Raw genomic sequence first — 17,939 nt, 5'->3', positions numbered from 1 at the left:
GCAAATAAATTGCATTTCCTACAGTTGTTTTTTTTATTATTTGTTTAATATTTCGACTCTGCAGCATGTGATCTGGTAAGTGCAGCAGAAAATGTCCAGCTGTAGTATTGCCCAGGGGTACCTAAGGATGTGTCCACCTGTGAATTTTGTGGCCACGCCCACTCAGGGAGGTGCCAGGAGTGTTTTTTTTCCCAGCAGAGGCCTCGCTGCTGCACACTTTTCATGATGAAACAACACTTTGAAGGCTTATTTTCTTGCTAGAAACAATGTGTGGGAAGCGAGGACGCAGAGGTGGACACCATGAGGACTTCTCCTTTGTCAGCCCCGTGGTTAAATACCTGCTCTTTCTATTCAACTTCATCTTCTGGGTGAGTCTGATTGTCTTCTCGTATTAAAAAAAACCATACAGCAGCATAATAATGAAGGTAGTGACATGTTATTACATCTCTGACGGTGTCAAGGACATGTAGACAGAATTATCTTTGGAAATGCATGTTTGTGGATGCCATCAGACGTGTGCAGGCGTACCTCATCAACTCCTTTTTGATGGAGACGTTCAAGCTGTTGTGAAGTGTTGTGCACAGCAGGGCAGCAACAGAAAAGTCAATGTTTAAAATGAGCTGCAGTGTTTGAAGGAAGCAAAGTCCAACTGGATGTTTGTGCACATTCAAAGGGGATTTGGGTTCCAGATTAAACAATGGACATGACTGTGGTTTGAAAGCCTGCGTGAGTGTGTGAGACACTTTGCAGCTGGCTGTGTGGAGACAGGACGAGGATGTGTCAAAACTTGACACTCTTCCTGGAATGTACTGTGACGCTCCTGCTATAGGAGCACTATTTAGTAGAAGCTTGCCTTTAAGTTGCACCCATACTGCACTTCAGATATTTCTTGTGCGTTGAATTAAACGGGACAGTCTGGCCTTCCGGACGTGAAGTGCATGGATCATTCACCAACGTATTATCCACTATAAATATGGTATAGTAGACACCTTCAAAAATACGCTGGTGGCGCTTTAAAGCGCTCGACAATGAAGTATGTTAATGTTAAAAAAGCCTATGTAGACGGTCGTAACAGGCTTTCTATGCTTTAACTATGAGAAACTATTCCATCCTACTTTGCGGAAATTCATTTATCACAATCGGGTCTGGAACCGATTAACCATGCTAAACGAGAGATTACTGCATACCGTTACCCTTACAGCATTATCATAGCCATCTTGAATAGCGCACACTTTTGCCCCCTAGTGGCAGTGAGCAGTATGGTGGATGACATCAGCACAATCCAATTGGATCATTCATCAACTGTTTAAAATTCATGGCTTCAGTTGTCGCATTATTCATCTCTGTTTGGATGTGATGACGGTAACGAAAGGATTAACAATAGTCATTTTGCTGTATATCACAAAAATCTAAAATAAATTCTTCATTACAATTTTTTAATGTAATTATTGTTATTGTTAGAGGTATGTTTACAGTATATAAATAAATACATCTTTTTTTAAGTATTAGTTATTATATTTTGATAACATTATCACAACACAGCCATCCATCCATCCATTTTCTCTTCATTAGGGTCACGGGGGTATGCTGGAGCCTATCCCAGCTAACTTTGGGTGACAGGCGGGGTACACCCTGGACTGGTCGCCAGCCAATCAGGGGCTGCCTATATGTCTACAAGGACAAACAACCATTCACACTCACATTCATACCTATGGACAATTTAGAGTCTCCAATGAACCTATCATGCATGTTTTTGGAATGTGGTACCCGGAGAAAACCCACGCACGCACGGGGAGAACATGCAAACTCCACACAGAAATGCCCAGCGGAGATTCAAACCCAGGTCTTCCCGATCTCCGGACTGCGACTGTGTGGCCAACATGCTAACCACTAGAACACCGTGCGGCCCTAAACACAGCCAAATAATACTAATATAATACAACTAGAATAGAATATTATCTGATAATATCTGACTTTTGCACAAACTAACTGCAGCCAAAGCACATTTGCTACTCTTAGTCATGTAGTCAAGTGTTTTGGTGAATGGAGCCGCTCCTGAGACAAGTATGAACAGCATCACATATTTGTCTCCTTGTTCGCAGCTTATCGCCATGGCCATGATGGCTATTGGTGTGTACGCCCGCGTGGAAAAACATGCAGGTAAGCAACATCATTTTATCCATCTTTTTATTTCATTTAAAAAATACGATTCGGTGCAACATCGTAAGTATCATGCATTGTGTTGCTGTGCAGAGACGGCCTTGGCGTGTCTCTCAGTGGACCCGGCCATGATGCTGCTGGTGGTGGGGGTCCTCATGTTCATCATCACCTTTTGTGGCTGCGTGGGCTCGCTCAGGGAAAACATTTGTCTGCTGCAATTTGTATGGCATTGTTGGTGTGGGGCTCGTCGGAGAGAAAGTGTTCAAACTTAGCCAATCACGTTCTTCTTCCACTTCACTCAGTTCTGCATCAGCCTGACCATCATCTTCTTGCTCCAGCTGGCTGCTGGTGTGCTGGGATTCATCTTCTCAGATAAGGTAACGCCTTTATTTTAGTATCCTATGCCATGCCAGTCTCCGTGGAGGATTTGTTAAATGCTGAAATTCAATAAATACAATGATTTTACATTTCATTTATGTTTAATTGGCTTTTTATTTATTTAATTTAGGAACAAAACTCCGTTTTTGTTAAATATGATACATACAAAAAGAAAAAACATTATTATTACTATTATTATTATTGGTTGTTTGCTATAGTGAGGAAAAGGAAAAATGTCTCCCCCTGTTGGCCATTTATTGTAAGCACAGCTACTCTGTTATAACATTACAGAAAAAAATACTTTCCTGATTTCCATAAAACTTTGCAAAGGGGTTCCTTGGAGGGTTTTTTAAAATGCTGAAATTAAATATATAGATTAATTTTACATTTTATTCATTAAATCATATTGAATTGGCTTTTTAGTTATTTAACTTAAGCACAAAAAACTCATATAAAATATATTATACTCATTTTTGTTAAATAAGATAAATACAAAAAAAACCCCATTATTATCACTACTGGTACTATTAATATTACTGTTACTGTTATTATTGCCACTATTATGATTGGTTGTGATAGTGAGAAAAGAAATAAAGGTCTCCCTCTGTTGGCCATTGATTGTAAACACAGCTACGCAGGTGTAAAATCACATCCAAAATATTTTCCTGATTTCCACAAAACTTTAAAGGGTTCCTTGGAGGATTTAAAAAAAAAAAAAGAAAAGAAAATCCATACAATGAAATGACTTGAACAAATTCATTCATATTTAAGTGGCTTTTATTTATTAAATTTAGGCGTAAAACTGTATACATATTACATATATTCTACTCTTCCATGTTTGACACATGAAAAAAAAGACAAAAAATATGGTTCGTCATTTGTGATAGAGGAAAAGGCGAAATGTCTCCCTCTGTTGGTCATTGGTTGTAAACACAGCTACTCTGGTAGAAAATGGGTTTTAGTTGTTGAAGATTATGTGAAAAAAATCCTTTGCTGATTTCCACAAAATCAGCAAAAAGAGGAGTTTAAAAAAAAAAAAAAGGCAAAGAAATACAAAAATCTGTGATGATTTTTTTACATTTTTGATTTTGTAGATGAATATGACTAGAGTAAAAGTCAGTGTCTATGGTGCTGAATAAATTTTGCATTGTTATGTAATTCTCTCATCCTCAGGCACGCCACAAAGTGACCCAAATGGTCACCAATGCCATCGTGCACTACAGAGACGACATCGACCTGCAGAACCTCATCGACTTTGGCCAGAAGGAGGTCAGTCAGCATCGTGTATTATTGTCTTTTATGCCTTTCTATGAATGATAACAACATCTGCACATAGTTTGGCTGCTGTGGTGCTGTGGAGTACGGAGACTGGTCCAAGAACATGTACTTCAACTGTACTGCTGCCAATCCGAGTCTGGAACGCTGCGCTGTGCCTTTCTCCTGCTGCATCATCACCAAAGACAAGGTCCACCCTCATCCGCACATCCGCTGCTTGTCTTACCTTATTACAGTATGTCACCGTGCGTGTGCAGGTGGAGGTGATCAACACCATGTGTGGTCAGGGCATGCAGGAGATGGAATACCTGGAAGCCAGCAACTACATCCACACCAACGGCTGCATAGACAAAGTGGTGGACTGGATCCACAGCAACCTCTTCCTGCTTGGGGGCATCGCCCTGGGACTGGCTATCCCCCAGGTCTCTCTCTCTCACGCACGCACACACACACACGGGCAGTAGATAAACAGCGGTGGCCTTTTTGCAGCTGGTGGGCATCCTCCTGTCTCAGATTCTCATCAGTCAGATTAAAGACCAGATCGAGCTGCAGAACTACAACTTGAAGCACCACTCTGACCCGTGGAGCTGAAAGCACCAGCAGGTACACACCTTTTGGCCTCTTTATTTCATGGTTGTGTCCGAATAAGGGATGCAAATGCATGACTATTACCAGGACGTGCCGTGAAAACTGTGTGGCACACCCGTGATTCATCCTCTGGGTCATGTGATCGGCTCTGTTTTCTCAGGTGATGCCACCTGTTGCTAGGACGCAATCAAGAAATAAAATGGTCACACAGCAGCCGCAACCTTTGCCTCACATGGCACGGAAAGGACAGGGAGACCCGCGAAGAACAAGGAAGTCGGCTTGCTTAATGACTGCACTTACTTGTTTTCTATTGTGTGCTTTGTATTTTGTGGCAACAGCACCGTTTGCTGGATGTGATGGAAGTGCACGGTCAGGTGGCGATGTAAAAAATTGACTTTTTATGGCAAATTGTTACATTTTCTAGATGCCAGTCCTAAGTTTGGACACACCTTCCCATTATCTCGAATGAGAATGCGTCCCCAAAATTTTGGCTGGCTTTGTTTAGTTTGTGTTTGTTTCTTTTCCGCTGCTTTTCATTTAAACGTGCACCTTTTCTGTTACAGATGTAAAAAAAGATGAACATATAACTCCAGTATTGTGTTTTTAATGCACTGTGCCTGCAAAAGCAAAGTGTCCGCTAGAGTTTTTAATGGACTTTAGGTAACTATTTCATCAAATAAAGCAGTTTTCAGTGTCTTGCTGTTACATTCAGACATTGAGTGCAGTGTTGCCAACTTGGCAATTCTATCGCCAAATCTGGCAACATCCCCCCCCCCATAAATACGACATACTTTGTCGAAAGCGACTACCGTAGCTACATATCTAGCCACGTTTTCTGGCGTCGTTCGGGAGTTTGCTAGTTGCATTTTACAACGTCATGTGCAAATTAGACGATGGTGTCATCTAGCGACTTCTAGGGCAGCCAGTGGCTACTTTTCTTACTGAAAGTTGGCAACCGTGATCGTGTGTTCCTCCTTGGCGAATAAAAACACACATTGGCAACACACAACGTAAACACGAGCGTTGTTAGCCTTCCAACGCCTACATCCACAAAGACCGACTGCACTTTGTGTGTGGTCCTGACTTTTTTTTTCTTCATGACTCAAGCAGGAGGCGGACACACACACGCTCCACTAAATGAATGACAACTACGCAACCACAGAGCAGATTACACTTGTTTCTTAGGTTTTCATTCCAAATCCAAACTCCTGACTTCATGACCACCTCGCCCTGTGGACAAGAGAGTGGATGTCCATAAAATAACCTTAATACGACAACAAACTGTTTCACTCCAGTCCGTTACTTCCTGAACCATAAAGAGTGGACGGTTAGAGCAGTACACTTGCTCACTTGAACTTTATTCAGAACTTTACAGCAGGTACCCTTCGCACATGTAACTAGCCCCGAGTGACTTCCTGTACCGTGTTCCCCACACCAAACATTCCCCCTGCAACTTGTGCTAAGTCTAAACATTCCCATTACAATACTATTGTAACACAAACAGCAACAAAAAAAGTAAAATCAACTGTATTGTCGTAGTCAATGCAGTTGAATTGAGTACTTTCATAACTAGAGCATAACTAGTCACCTGTTTATGACTTTCTAAATACAGTTTCCAACATCACAAAGCTCTCTAGACGTGAAATAACACGCCTATCCACACCTGTGCAACTCTTGTGCCGCAGGGACTCGAGACGGCGCTAGCTAGCGTGCTAACCAGTTAGCCTCGATTTTATTTCTTCCAAACTTAAGAAGCCCAAAACTTACCACCTCCACACGGAATGGAAGAATAACTTTTTTCACTCTATCATGCACGCCATGTTTGACGTCATGACAGTTTTAAGGTAATGTAATCTAAGGTAACGTGTCATCAGTGTTGTGTGTCATTACTGCCGCCTAGTGACCAGAAAACTACCAGAAAACCACTTATATTTCAATATGCTTTGACTAATCATAGACCGTAGTCTACCACGAAACAGCCATCATTTAATAATTAATGAATTTATGAAAAAACGCGATCTAGCCAGGGGCAACTGATGTGGTGAAGGTTTGAAGTTCTACCTTGGATGGCTGTACTTCTGCACGTTGGCCAGCAGAGGGTACTGTTGTACAGTTTACAGTATCTTAAAACTATATTTAAAACAGTCGGGTCAAAAAGTGCCTAGAAAACATCTACGGATGTCTCACTCTTTTTACCATTTGTATGTTTTTTTGTAAGTTTAATCAACTTTGTTGCCATTGTCAATGTGTATTAATTAATTAAATATTATTGACGTCAATAAAGTTCCCCAAATAAATGAAAATGGAAGGGAAATACATATATATTGTTGGATATACGTATTTCTATATGTGTACCTGTATACGTAAGTGTCTCGCAGGACTGCAATCTATCTGTGGTGTTGGATTGCAGGGAGCAGATGTTGCCATCATCTAATTTGAGTAATTATATTTAATTACATTTTTTTTTAAGTGGCGCCAAATCTATTTATGGCAGTGCAAATGTATCTATGGTGGACTGCCACAAATAAATTAATGTATACATATTTGTTGGTATATATGTGGGCGTGTGTGTGTGTGTCTGTGTGTGTGTGTATACAGTGTATTAGAAACAGAATGACAAATAACCATAAAGAATCTATGAATGTCTCCATTTAAAATATTATATATATATATATATATATATTTGTAACTTTATTGCCATCGTAAATGTTTTTTAAAGTAAATAATACATATTAACAACAGCAATATACTGTCGTTGATTACTTTTACTTTTAAGAAAATGAGGGGGGAAGAATGAGACATCAACACACTAGATGTTTTTTTTTACATTGTATGTAAAATGTACTGTATTTTTTTTATACTTTTGCTGTTGTGTTCCTCCGAGGTCCTCTTGACTTCATGACTGCCTGTGGGGATGAGGAAGCGAGGATGTCCATAAAAAGGTAAAGACGTGATGTGTTTCCATTTTTGAAGGGATATTCTTTGTAGGACGGTGGCCTTTTAGCAGTTCGTACTAGTAGTAGTAGTAGTAGTAGTTGTAGTATTCAGACACTTACTGCCCTCTTGGTTCAGGTTGCATCCTAGAAGGCAGAAATAGTGAAGTAATATTTGCTGTTTTGTTGGAATTCTCCGCAACCTAATGGAGGTCTCAAGGTCCACGCTGTTCAATAAATTTCACCTCCCCTTACGTGTTCGTTAATCTCCAATTATGAGAAGGAATAAGACTTACACACCAGTAGAGGGTTAATAGAATGTATTGTAAATATGTCAGACAGAATCATTTCACATTCGGATATCGGGGCTAGCTAGGCCTATCTCTCCTGATGTTCTTTTGTGGCTTTCTGACCAGAAGGAGAGAGTCTGCCCTGATCGATAGTGCCCTCTACCTTTTGTAGTTGTCTTTCTCAGACCATCGGTACCACGGTAGCCCAAGATACGTGACGTGGTAGGACTCTCATCAGCACCTTTTCCTGCACCATGCACTTCCAGTTGTACATCCTATCTTTGGCCGAGTTGCCCCATTCTGTGACTATCTCTGACTGCTGATTATGTGAATGCACTTTATCTTTGTGTGTTTCTATAACCTACTTAAATAAATGTTTATCCATTCAGTTAACAAATGAATAAAACAGCATTTCGATAATCTACTTGGAATAAATGTTTACTCACGCAGCTAAGAAGTGAATAAAACAGCAATGAACCAATAAGCAACAGTGAAACAAGCAACTATGCAAGCAGAGCAAATGGTTGTGTTATATGTTGAGCAAGTAAAGCTACAATTTAAAGATATTCTAGGTTGTTTCATTTTTTTCTAGGCTCCCTGCCATCAGGCCAGAGAGGATGATGGGGGAGGGGGTCGTTGCAAGGTTTTGTTGCTTCATCATCCACATTCCTGAGCTGGGGGGGGGGGGGGGGGGGGAGCGAGTGAGCGAAGACGAAGAAGTCTCCGCGGACGAGCAGGAGAACATCGCTTGTTCTTCTTCTGGGACAGTCCTAGAGGAAGATGTGTGATGAGTGTTTTTGCTAAAAGAGAGGAGTGAGGAGGCGTCATCATGCAGGAGAAGAAGAAGGGGGTGGTCCATGCGAGGAGGAGCTCCAGTTACATCCACTGATTTTTTTTTTGCAAGTGGGGGAGGGTGAAGAAGAATGTGAAACTTTCTTAACCGTTTTCTGTCCTCTAAAATGCAACTTTTCTCATGATCTTCTCCTACCACTGGGCCTTCGTGTCCACCCTGGAAGTCCTTTTGGGAAGTTTGAGCCAAGATGGCGCTTGGAGACGTCCCAAAGGACAAGCACAGAGGACGTCGAGGAAGATAAGGAAGAAAAGTTTGCATCGTTGAAGTTTGGACACCCGGTCTTCCCTTTGGTGCGGAAACTGAACTTTGTCGTCATTTTTGCACGATTGCACCCCCCCCCCCTTCCTGCTGCTCTCCTTCCCAAGATGTCCTCCCAAGTCAGGAGCGCCTTTGTTGCGATGCTTAGCGTGCTGGCCTGCGGCGCCGTCCTGTCCCCGAACGGGACAGTCTTTGAGGACAAATGCAAGAAGACGACGACGTGCGAGGTGCTGAAGTACAACACATGCTTGGGCTCACCTTTGCCTTACACGCACACGTCTCTGGTGCTGGCGGAGGACTCCGGCACTCAGGAGGAGGCTTTTGAGAAGCTGAACATGTGGTCTGGTGAGTCTCAACAACACACCTAGTCTCAAATGTGTGGTTTTTAAAATAATTACTTCAGAAATTACACGAAAAAATGTCCAAAAAGGTAACGCATTGAGGTGCTTGTAGTGTGACTACATCATGGCATATCATAACAAGCCCCATATGTCCGTCACATATGCCCCCTAGTGGCTGGGAGCAGCATAGGTGATTTTTTTTGGGGGGGGGGTTGTTTTTAGTTTTTTCTTTGAGTAGATCAACAAAATAAATATTTACATGTATTTTTATATGATATACTTTGTTATTTGTATATGACATATAGTAGCTATGAGCAGCGTAGGTGAAATGGTTTTTTTTATATTTTTTCCCTGAGTAGACGGAATAAATAAAATCAGCAAAAATCAGCAAAAACACTGATTTATATATAAATACACCAACATGTGTATTTATATTATTATTTAATTTCATATATATACATAGTCATTTTGAATGCATATTTGTATACAATACATAATGGCTGTGAGTGATTTTTATTTTAGAGTTTTCCTTTGAGTAGACAAAAAAATCATCCAAATGCAATCATTTGTGTTGTAACTGTAGACATGAACTCATTGCAGGTCTGCGTAACGCCCCTCGCTGTTGGTCGGTCATCCAGCCCCTTCTGTGCGCCGTCTACATGCCAAAATGCGAGAACGGCCGCGTGGAGCTTCCCAGCCAGAGCTTGTGTTTGGTCACGCGGCGGCCTTGCAGCATCGTGGACCGGGAGCGCGGATGGCCCAACTTCCTCAAATGCGAGAAATTCCCAGCGGGTTGCCCGGTAATGGATGCCCCCGGATAAACTACTTGTCGTCTTTGTCGTCTCTCACGGGCCCATGCTTTGCAGAACGAGGTGCAGAAGCTGAAGTTCAACATGTCGGGTCAGTGCGAAGCGCCGCTGGTGAAGACGGACATCCAGTCCAGCTGGTACAAGGACGTGGAGGGCTGCGGGATCCAGTGTGACAATCCTTTGTTCACAGAGGAGGAGCACGACGACATGCACGCCTACATAGCGTACTTTGGCACCATCACGCTGCTCTGCACCTTCTTCACGCTGGTACGCCTCGTGTCATCGCACATTAAGCCACAACTTTTCACAACCAACAACTGTCAACATACATTTGATTTGGAAAGAGCCTAAGATTAATTAATCACGTTACTCCTTTCACACACCCCGCTTCTGCCCTTTTTTCCGGATTTCTTTGCTGTTCTGTGTGAACAGCACCAACATTTGTAAACATACGTTTGAGTTTTTAAACAGCCTGAGACGAATTCATTGCGGTTACCCCTTCCATGCAGCTTGTTCCCACCTTTTTCCCAGATTTTATTGCTGTTCTGTGTGAACAGCACCAACAGTTGTAAATTCTGAAAGCGCCTCAGATGAATTTGCTGTGGTCACCCCTTTCACACAACCTGTTTCCGCCTCTTTTCTGCCTTTGTCGCTGTTCTATATGAACAGCACCAACATTTCTAAACATACATTTGATCTCGAAACAGCCTCAGATGCTTTAATTGCAGTCACCCCTGTCACCCAGCCCGTTTGCGCCTTTTCTAGGCCTTTGTCGCTGTTCTGCGTGAAAGCGCCAACCTTTGTAGACATACATTTGATTTTGAAACAACCTAAGACAAATTAATTGCGGTTATCCCTTCCACACAGCCTGTTTCCGCCTCTTTTCTGCCTTTGTCGCTGTTCTGTATGAACAGCACAAACATTTCGAAACATACATTTGATTTTGAAACAGCCTAAGATGCACTAACTGTGATTGACCCCTTTCCCACAGCCTGTCCGCGCCTCTTCTAGGCCTTTGTCCCTGTTCTGTGTGAAAGCACCAACATTTGTGAACATAAATCTGATTTTGAAACAGCCTAAAATGAATTCATCATGGTTACCCCTCTCACACAGCTTGTTTCTGCCTTTTTTCCAAATTTTATCACCGCTCTGCATGAAAGCACCAACATTTATGAAGCCCTTTTACTCGGCTTATTTCCGGCTTTGTCGCTCTTCTGTATCAACAGCACCATCATAGAATGGGGGGAGGATTTTGACCCTCCAATTACCAGCTGCATTTCGGACGGCATGTCGCTCTGTGCAAAAGGATCTACTGTTAGGGCTATTTTGTGGTATCTCTGTGTGAAAGAGGCTTGTAGTATGTAGCCTTGGTGTGTTATACACAATGTCACACGTGACATGACCAATTATCTAACAGCAGGAAGCCTGCAAATGTCGTGCTTGGCTTTGTTCTGTGTGAAAGGCAAAACCGTGTGAACGCTAGCTCCAGCGTTTCCCTGTTTGTTGCAGGCTACGTTCCTGGCCGACTGGAAGAACTCCAACCGCTACCCGGCCGTCATCCTCTTCTACATCAACGCCTGCTTCTTCGTGGGCAGCATCGGCTGGCTGGCGCAGTTCCTGGACGGCGCCCGCGACGAGATTGTGTGCAAGAGCGACAACACCATGAGACTCGGCGAGCCCTCGTACGTCGGCACCAGGCGGTCGAGTGCGGAAGGCGCAGGAATTGATGTATTTTGTGTCCCTGCAGTTCGTCTGAGACGCTGTCGTGCGTGACCATCTTCATCATCGTGTACTACTCGCTCATGTCGGGCGTCATCTGGTTCGTGATGCTGACCTACGCCTGGCACACCTCCTTCAAGGCGCTCGGCACCACGCAGCAGCCGCTCACCGGACGCACTTCCTACTTCCACATGGTCACATGGTCCATCCCCTTCGTCCTCACCGTGGCCATTTTGGCTATCGCAGAAGTACGTGCATCTTAACTCTTCTTCGTTGTAAGATTCTTTCTTATTTTGTGATCGATTCCTTGTAGGTCGACGGCGATTCCGTGAGCGGGATTTGCTTTGTGGGCTACAAAAACTACAGATACCGTGCCGGGTTCGTGCTGGCGCCCATCGGGGTGGTGCTCGTCGTCGGTGGCTACTTTCTCATCCGAGGTGAGTCCCGACACTTAAATCAGGGGCGTCCAAACTTTTTCCAGCGAGGGCCACACAGTGAAAAATGAAAGGATGCAACTTTGCCACATTGATATTTAGTAAAACACGCTAAGATAACGCCGATTATTAATATCAGCTTCACTCTTTTTTCACATTTTTGCTGTCTTTTTTCCAAATATTTCCAAAACACTTTGGTAATATGAGTTGATTCTCATAACATTAGAACGTTTTACAAAAATGACAGCATTATTTTGTTTTCTTTCTCATAATATTACAGCTTTTTTATTTCTTTTCAAGGCATATTTTTCTTTAACATTTCAGCTCTTTCCTACTAAAATGACCTTATTTTTAATCACAAATTTCAAGTGTATTCCTGTAAATTTGCAACTTTTTTTAGTTAAAATGCAACTTTTGTCTAATAGCTCGTTCAATCCCTGCCATTTTCCAAAAGACAACCCCTTCAGTAGCGGCCATGTTGACTGGTCTTTCAAGGCACACAGAATATTGTGTTCCATGGCTCCATAAACAGGAAACCCACCAAAAGAAAAATTACACTGCCTTTTTTCATCACAAAAAAAAGTTTGTTTCTACCTTTTTCTGTTCTTTAGTAATCAGCAGTAGAACATAGGTACGTTTCAGGAAAATATCAGTTCCTGACTAAGAAAAGGGATAAAACCAGCTTTTTGTGAAAAGATACATTTGAGGCATAACTTTCACTTTGACACAAATATTTTTTGCTTTTGTGACAGCTCGAATATTTAAACAACTACACCACAACCCAAAAAGGGTTGTTTTACATCAAAATAATTATTAATTAATTAAAAATAATTAATTATTTACAAATATAACACCATGAACTATGTACAATTTTTACCTTTGGAACTAAAGTGTGCGTGTGCATGTGTTAAAATTTCAATGTGTAATCCTCCATGCTCTTCCACATCCTCCTTGCTGTCGAGTGTGTTAATACATGCAAAAGATCCATGCCCAGCTCTTATCAAATGCACTTCTGCCACCTTGTGGACGTTTTTATGGCTTAAAACTGCCTGAAAAGTGACCTCTTTTGTTGTGCACCTATGTCATCGCCTCTTTTGCCTCTCGCACAAAAAAACGTCTTTGGGAGCGAACGTTTGGGGTTCAAAAAAGGTGTAAATACGTCTTTGGTACTGAATGAGTTCATGTTTTGACTTTATGGTCATAAAATTATGGTTGTTTTTTGCATTTCTGTTGGGGTTTTTTGTTTGTTGTTTTTCGAACAATTTCAGCTTTCTTCAAGTAATTATGGCTTTACTCCCATCATATTTTGACTTTTTACAAAACTTTTTCCACAACCTAATTTTCCAAAAATGACAACTTTATTTTTTGTTGTTTCTTGTAATATTACAACTTTTAAGAAATAACATTTTTATTTAATATTTAAACTCTATGCGACTAAAATGACATTATTTTTCCTCATAAACTACGAGTTTATTCTCATAAAATTGCAACTGTTTTTTCTTGTTAAAATCCAACTTTTTTTCTCGTAAAATTACAGCTGTTTTTTGCGTTCCTGTTGTTCCCCCCCCTGCTTTTCTGCTGTTTTTTTTAAATTTTCAACTCTTTCAGCTTTCTTCTCGTAATTGTGACTTTGTTCCCATAATATTTAGACTTTACTTTGGTAACATGATAGCTTTCTTTGAAAACAAAACATACTATTATTATTTATTATTTCATTTCTTTCTCACATTAAGATTCTGAGAAACAATGTCTTTTTATGATACTAAAAATGTTTATTTGTCATCATATTACGTTATTCTCATAAAATGATGACTTTTTCTGGTTAGATTACAACTTTTTTTCTCTGAATATTTAGACTTTATTCTTGTAAAAAGACTTCTAATTTGTCGATTTTTCCTGTTTTTATAGTTTTCTTGTTCAATTATATTTGTAGAATGTTCCGTGGGCCAATAAAAAGTACCGCAAGGCCGCACTTGGACACCCCTGTCTTAAATTGTGGCTCCTGTGTGTGTTTTTGTGTAGGTGTGATGACGCTGTTCTCCATCAAAAGCAACCATCCAGGACTCCTGAGCGAGAAGGCAGCGAGCAAAATCAACGAGACCATGCTGAGACTCGGTACGTTTAAAAAAAAAAAAAAAGAAGAAGCAAGCCCAGGGGCCACACTTTGGACACCCCTGATCTAATGTACTCGCATCTCGCCTTCCTGTCAGGAATATTTGGATTCCTCGCATTCGGGTTTGTCTTCATCACCTTTGGCTGCCATTTCTACGACTTCTTCAATCAGGAGGAATGGGAACGAAGCTTCCGGGAATACGTGCTGTACGTTCTCATTTCTCCCTCATGCCGCTTTTTGCCTTTAGCTAACGTGCGCTTTGATGTGCTCGACAGCTGCGAGGCCAACGTCACCATCGCCTCCCAGACCAACAAGCCGATCCCCGAGTGCACCATCAAGAACCGGCCCAGTCTGATGGTGGAGAAGATCAACTTGTTCTCCATGTTTGGGACCGGTATTGCCATGAGCACGTGGGTGTGGACCAAAGCTACCATCCTCATCTGGAAGCGCACCTGGTGCAAGTACGCCAAGGCTACCTTAAATACCACAGGACAGGTCCACTTCTCCTCGCCGCATATCAACTCTCCTTTTTTGTCTTCACAGGATCATCGGCCGCAGTGACAACGAACCCAAGAGGATCAAGAAGAGCAAGATGATCGCCAAGGCCTTCGCCATGAGGAAGGAGCTCCACAAGGACCCAGAGAAGGAGCTGTCCTTCAGCATGCACACCTTGTCCCATGACGGACCTGTTGGTACGACACCTACTGTACCAGATGTCCTGCTAGTGTTGCCTCGTGGGTAGAGAACCGCAACCACAGAACAATCACAGAACAACGGCTCTTGTCACATCACAAATACAAATAAGTCAAGTGCAGCAACGTAAAATACAGTTGAAAATAATCGTTTAAAAAAGATAAGAACAATGGATAAAAGTAAAGAAGTTTACATTTAAAAACATTCTCCATTTAGTGTCATGAGCAAGGTTTTGTTGATTTTGTCGCCCTCTAGTGGAGAAAGAAATAAATGCAGTATAACAATATAAATGCTGGAATTTGCTAAATACACCTCCAAAATATTAGGAAATCATTTATGTCATAAAGTTAATATTAGCTCAAATCTAAAACATAAGACATAAGATGTCCTACTGGGGCCGCCTATGGGAGATCATCTCAACTACAGGACATAAGAAAAAAACTCAAAAAGTTTACATATTTTAAAAATTCTCTGTTAAGGATTATGCGCCAGGTTTTGTTGATGTATGTCGCCCCCTAGTAGATGAGGCAATAAATGCGTGCTCTTGGCTAATGCAATTTTGATCTCAATATAACAGCGAGGGTACTTGAAATGAGCAAAATACACCCCTTAAATCTGCTGAAATAAGTCCTTTCGTAAAGTTACGAATATAAACACACAAGATGCCAGATGAGCCACCTAGTGGTAAATAACGTGAATAAAAAAAACAGGTGTTTGACTTGTGGCTTGTTATCGACAGCCGGCATCAACTTCGACCTCAACGAGCCGTCCAATGACGTGTCCTCGGCCTGGGCGCAGCACGTGACCAAAATGGTGGCCCGACGAGGCGCCATCCTGCCGCAGGACATCTCCGTTACTCCCACGGGAACGCCAGGTGAGGCAGAAAAAGCCACCTTGTCGTCACTTTTGTGGGACTACGTCCCCCTCCCCCTTTCCTCATTTTTTTCTGTCCTTTGTCCACAGTTCCGCCCCCTGAGGAGAGGAACAGGCTGTGGATGGTGGAGGCTGAAATCTCCCCAGAGATGATAAAGAGGAAAAAGAAGAAGAAGAAGAAGAGGAAGAAGGAAGTGAGTCCAGCAGCAGAAGAGGAGGCAGCGGTGGACCACCAGCCCGGCTTCCCGCAACGTGAGTTCGGTCGCAGCTCGGTGCCCCGCCTCCCCAAGCTGCCCTGCCACCCCAGCATGGTGGCCAACCTGCGGGAGCAGCAGAGGCGTCAGCAGATGCTGGAGGACGACGTCCTGCCGGGGTCCTACCCCGAGGACAGATGCGGCTTCCCGGCCTGTCAGAGCAGAGCCTACGGACGCAGCTTGCTCTCAAACTGCCCGGAGGACCTGGGCCTGGGAGCGCGCTGCCCCGTCCGGCAGGAGGGACTGTCGGAGAGGATGGCTCACGTGGCGAGGGTGCCCGCGGGCCGGAGGGTCGGCTACGGTCCCATCCACTCACGGACTAACCTAATGGAGGCGGAGCTTATGGACGCTGAATCGGACTTTTAGGTGGTCCTCTGACTCTAAGCTAAAGAAAAAGTGCTGGATACTTTGTTACTTACGTGCACCGACATATTTTATGTTGAATTAGTATTTTTTTAAAGAAACTATTTTAGTGTCATTTCATTGGAGGCAGCTAAAAAAGGCTTGAAACACGAAACTGTAGGTTATTACAAGAAAAATAACCGTTCAAGTAAGCTAAAATACACTTTTACACAACTTCATCATCGCCTACGTCATTCTCGCACGTAATTACGCTCTCCCGTCACTCATTTAGCCAATAAATGACAAGCAGAAGGAAATCATTCACGATTCTCTGGCAAACAAAACGTACCTTTCCTCACTTTCTTGTTCCTAAATTTGCAGCACATTTCTTCCTGATTTCTAAAAATGCACATAATCTTTCTACTTCCTGTCATGCTCCAAACTCTGTTTTGCAATGCCTGAGCATGTTTACTGTACAGAAGCTGTTAATACAATGAGGGTATTATTTGTACATATTTATCTATGAAACCACAACTAGTGAGGTGTTGTTTTTTTTTTTTTAAAGGGAAGAGTAAATGCAATTTTTTTGTTTTACTGTACGCTGTAACCAAAAGGTCATTTGTATCACATTACAAATAATGCTGAAATAGACCATCATAGTTCACCTTTTGTTTTAGACCGAGTAGTTTAAAGATGTATTTGTACTGCAGTAGCTGTGCTGGCTCGAGTGGATGATAAAGACACATAACAAAAAAAAATCCTCAAAAATAAATGAAGAATACGTTTGAAAGGGCATTTTGTATGCTTTTCGGGGGGGGGGGGGGGGGGGGGGGGGGGGGTTGGGACAAATGACGCATGTATTATTGTGCTGTTTGTTTTTACATGTAAATAAATTTTAGCCCCCACTGTCTGGTGACGTGTTATTGTTTTTAATTGCATTCAGGCAAATAAATAGGAACAGTTAGCTGATACGTTAAAATTGGCCAATATTTCATTGGTATATGTTTTTTAGTTTTTTACCTTTGTGCTAATTCGATGTGTGCATTAGCAGTTGTGCTGTATACTACAGCGATTTGCTCATTCGGACAGACTTTTCATTCAGGATTTATTGATTCGTCCACATGGGAGCGACAAAAGCAAGGCTATTAATTTTTGTCTGCTATTGAGGCATGGTTTAAACTATTTTACTTTCTAATTTCTTCTTAAAATATATTTATTTTTTATTATAATGATGCACTTTATTAATTTAATATTTCTAAATTTACATGTGTTATATTTTTAGCTAATATTCTGAACTTTATGCTATTTTCAGGCGCCCTATCTGTTATATTAACTGATTCGCACGAGCACATACAGTATTTATTGACTCATCCATTAGGGGGCGACAAACTCAACAAAAACCTTCACATGACACTAAGCGGAGGATTTTTTAAAGTATTTTTTGTCATGTAAACTTCTTTACTTCCTAGTTTCTCTCCTTATGAATTACAAACATGTTTTAATTCAACTGTATTTTGGGTTGCTACACTTTTATTTATTTTTTATTTTTATTTAAGTAATTTTTGGGATGAAATATTTGGAGTCAAACCCAATCAGGCAGTATTTTAAGATTTATAAATATTTATT

At 41.8% G+C, this 17,939-nt stretch overlaps 2 protein-coding genes across 3 annotated transcripts; both read left to right on the top strand.

Annotated features, from left to right (window-relative positions):
- The first annotated feature begins 76 nt into the window (after positions 1–76).
- Positions 77–7,095, top strand: tspan33a (tetraspanin 33a). 2 transcript variants are annotated; one of them, XM_054800070.1, is made up of 9 exons: positions 77–368; positions 2,103–2,160; positions 2,254–2,303; positions 2,463–2,537; positions 3,712–3,807; positions 3,875–4,003; positions 4,071–4,235; positions 4,303–4,416; positions 4,562–7,095. In XM_054800070.1, exons 1-8 carry the CDS (start codon positions 267–269, stop codon positions 4,402–4,404), a joined length of 777 nt encoding a protein of 258 aa, XP_054656045.1. In that variant the 5' UTR covers positions 77–266; the 3' UTR covers positions 4,405–4,416; positions 4,562–7,095. The 2 variants fall into 2 exon arrangements, with proteins under 2 accessions (XP_054656045.1, XP_054656044.1); XM_054800069.1 differs by having other exon boundaries at positions 2,254–2,381.
- A 1,230-nt stretch (positions 7,096–8,325) lies between these two features.
- On the top strand, positions 8,326–17,119 carry smo (smoothened, frizzled class receptor). Its single transcript, XM_054800060.1, has 12 exons — positions 8,326–9,080; positions 9,677–9,876; positions 9,943–10,152; positions 11,395–11,567; positions 11,633–11,852; positions 11,918–12,041; positions 14,061–14,153; positions 14,249–14,357; positions 14,427–14,612; positions 14,695–14,843; positions 15,584–15,718; positions 15,808–17,119. Exons 1-12 carry the CDS (start codon positions 8,843–8,845, stop codon positions 16,335–16,337), a joined length of 2,367 nt encoding a protein of 788 aa, XP_054656035.1. The 5' UTR covers positions 8,326–8,842; the 3' UTR covers positions 16,338–17,119.
- The last annotated feature ends 820 nt before the right edge of the window (positions 17,120–17,939 follow it).

The sequence above is a fragment of the Dunckerocampus dactyliophorus genome, chromosome 15 (genome assembly GCF_027744805.1).
Source record: "Dunckerocampus dactyliophorus isolate RoL2022-P2 chromosome 15, RoL_Ddac_1.1, whole genome shotgun sequence".
NCBI lineage: Eukaryota > Metazoa > Chordata > Actinopteri > Syngnathiformes > Syngnathidae > Dunckerocampus > Dunckerocampus dactyliophorus.
The sequence above is the reverse complement of the archived record's forward strand: the minus strand, read 5'-3'. Positions and strand labels throughout refer to the sequence as shown.

Coding starts and splice junctions, on each gene's coding strand:
- tspan33a (XM_054800069.1), top strand. CDS start 267: ATGTGTGGGAAGCGAGGACGCAGAGGTGGACACCATGAGGACTTCTCC. Junction 369..2,102: donor TATTCAACTTCATCTTCTGG/GTGAGTCTGATT, acceptor CCTTGTTCGCAG/CTTATCGCCATGGCCATGAT. Junction 2,161..2,253: donor CCGCGTGGAAAAACATGCAG/GTAAGCAACATC, acceptor GTTGCTGTGCAG/AGACGGCCTTGGCGTGTCTC.
- smo (XM_054800060.1), top strand. CDS start 8,843: ATGTCCTCCCAAGTCAGGAGCGCCTTTGTTGCGATGCTTAGCGTGCTG. Junction 11,568..11,632: donor ATGAGACTCGGCGAGCCCTC/GTACGTCGGCAC, acceptor GTGTCCCTGCAG/TTCGTCTGAGACGCTGTCGT. Junction 14,358..14,426: donor AGCTTCCGGGAATACGTGCT/GTACGTTCTCAT, acceptor TGTGCTCGACAG/CTGCGAGGCCAACGTCACCA.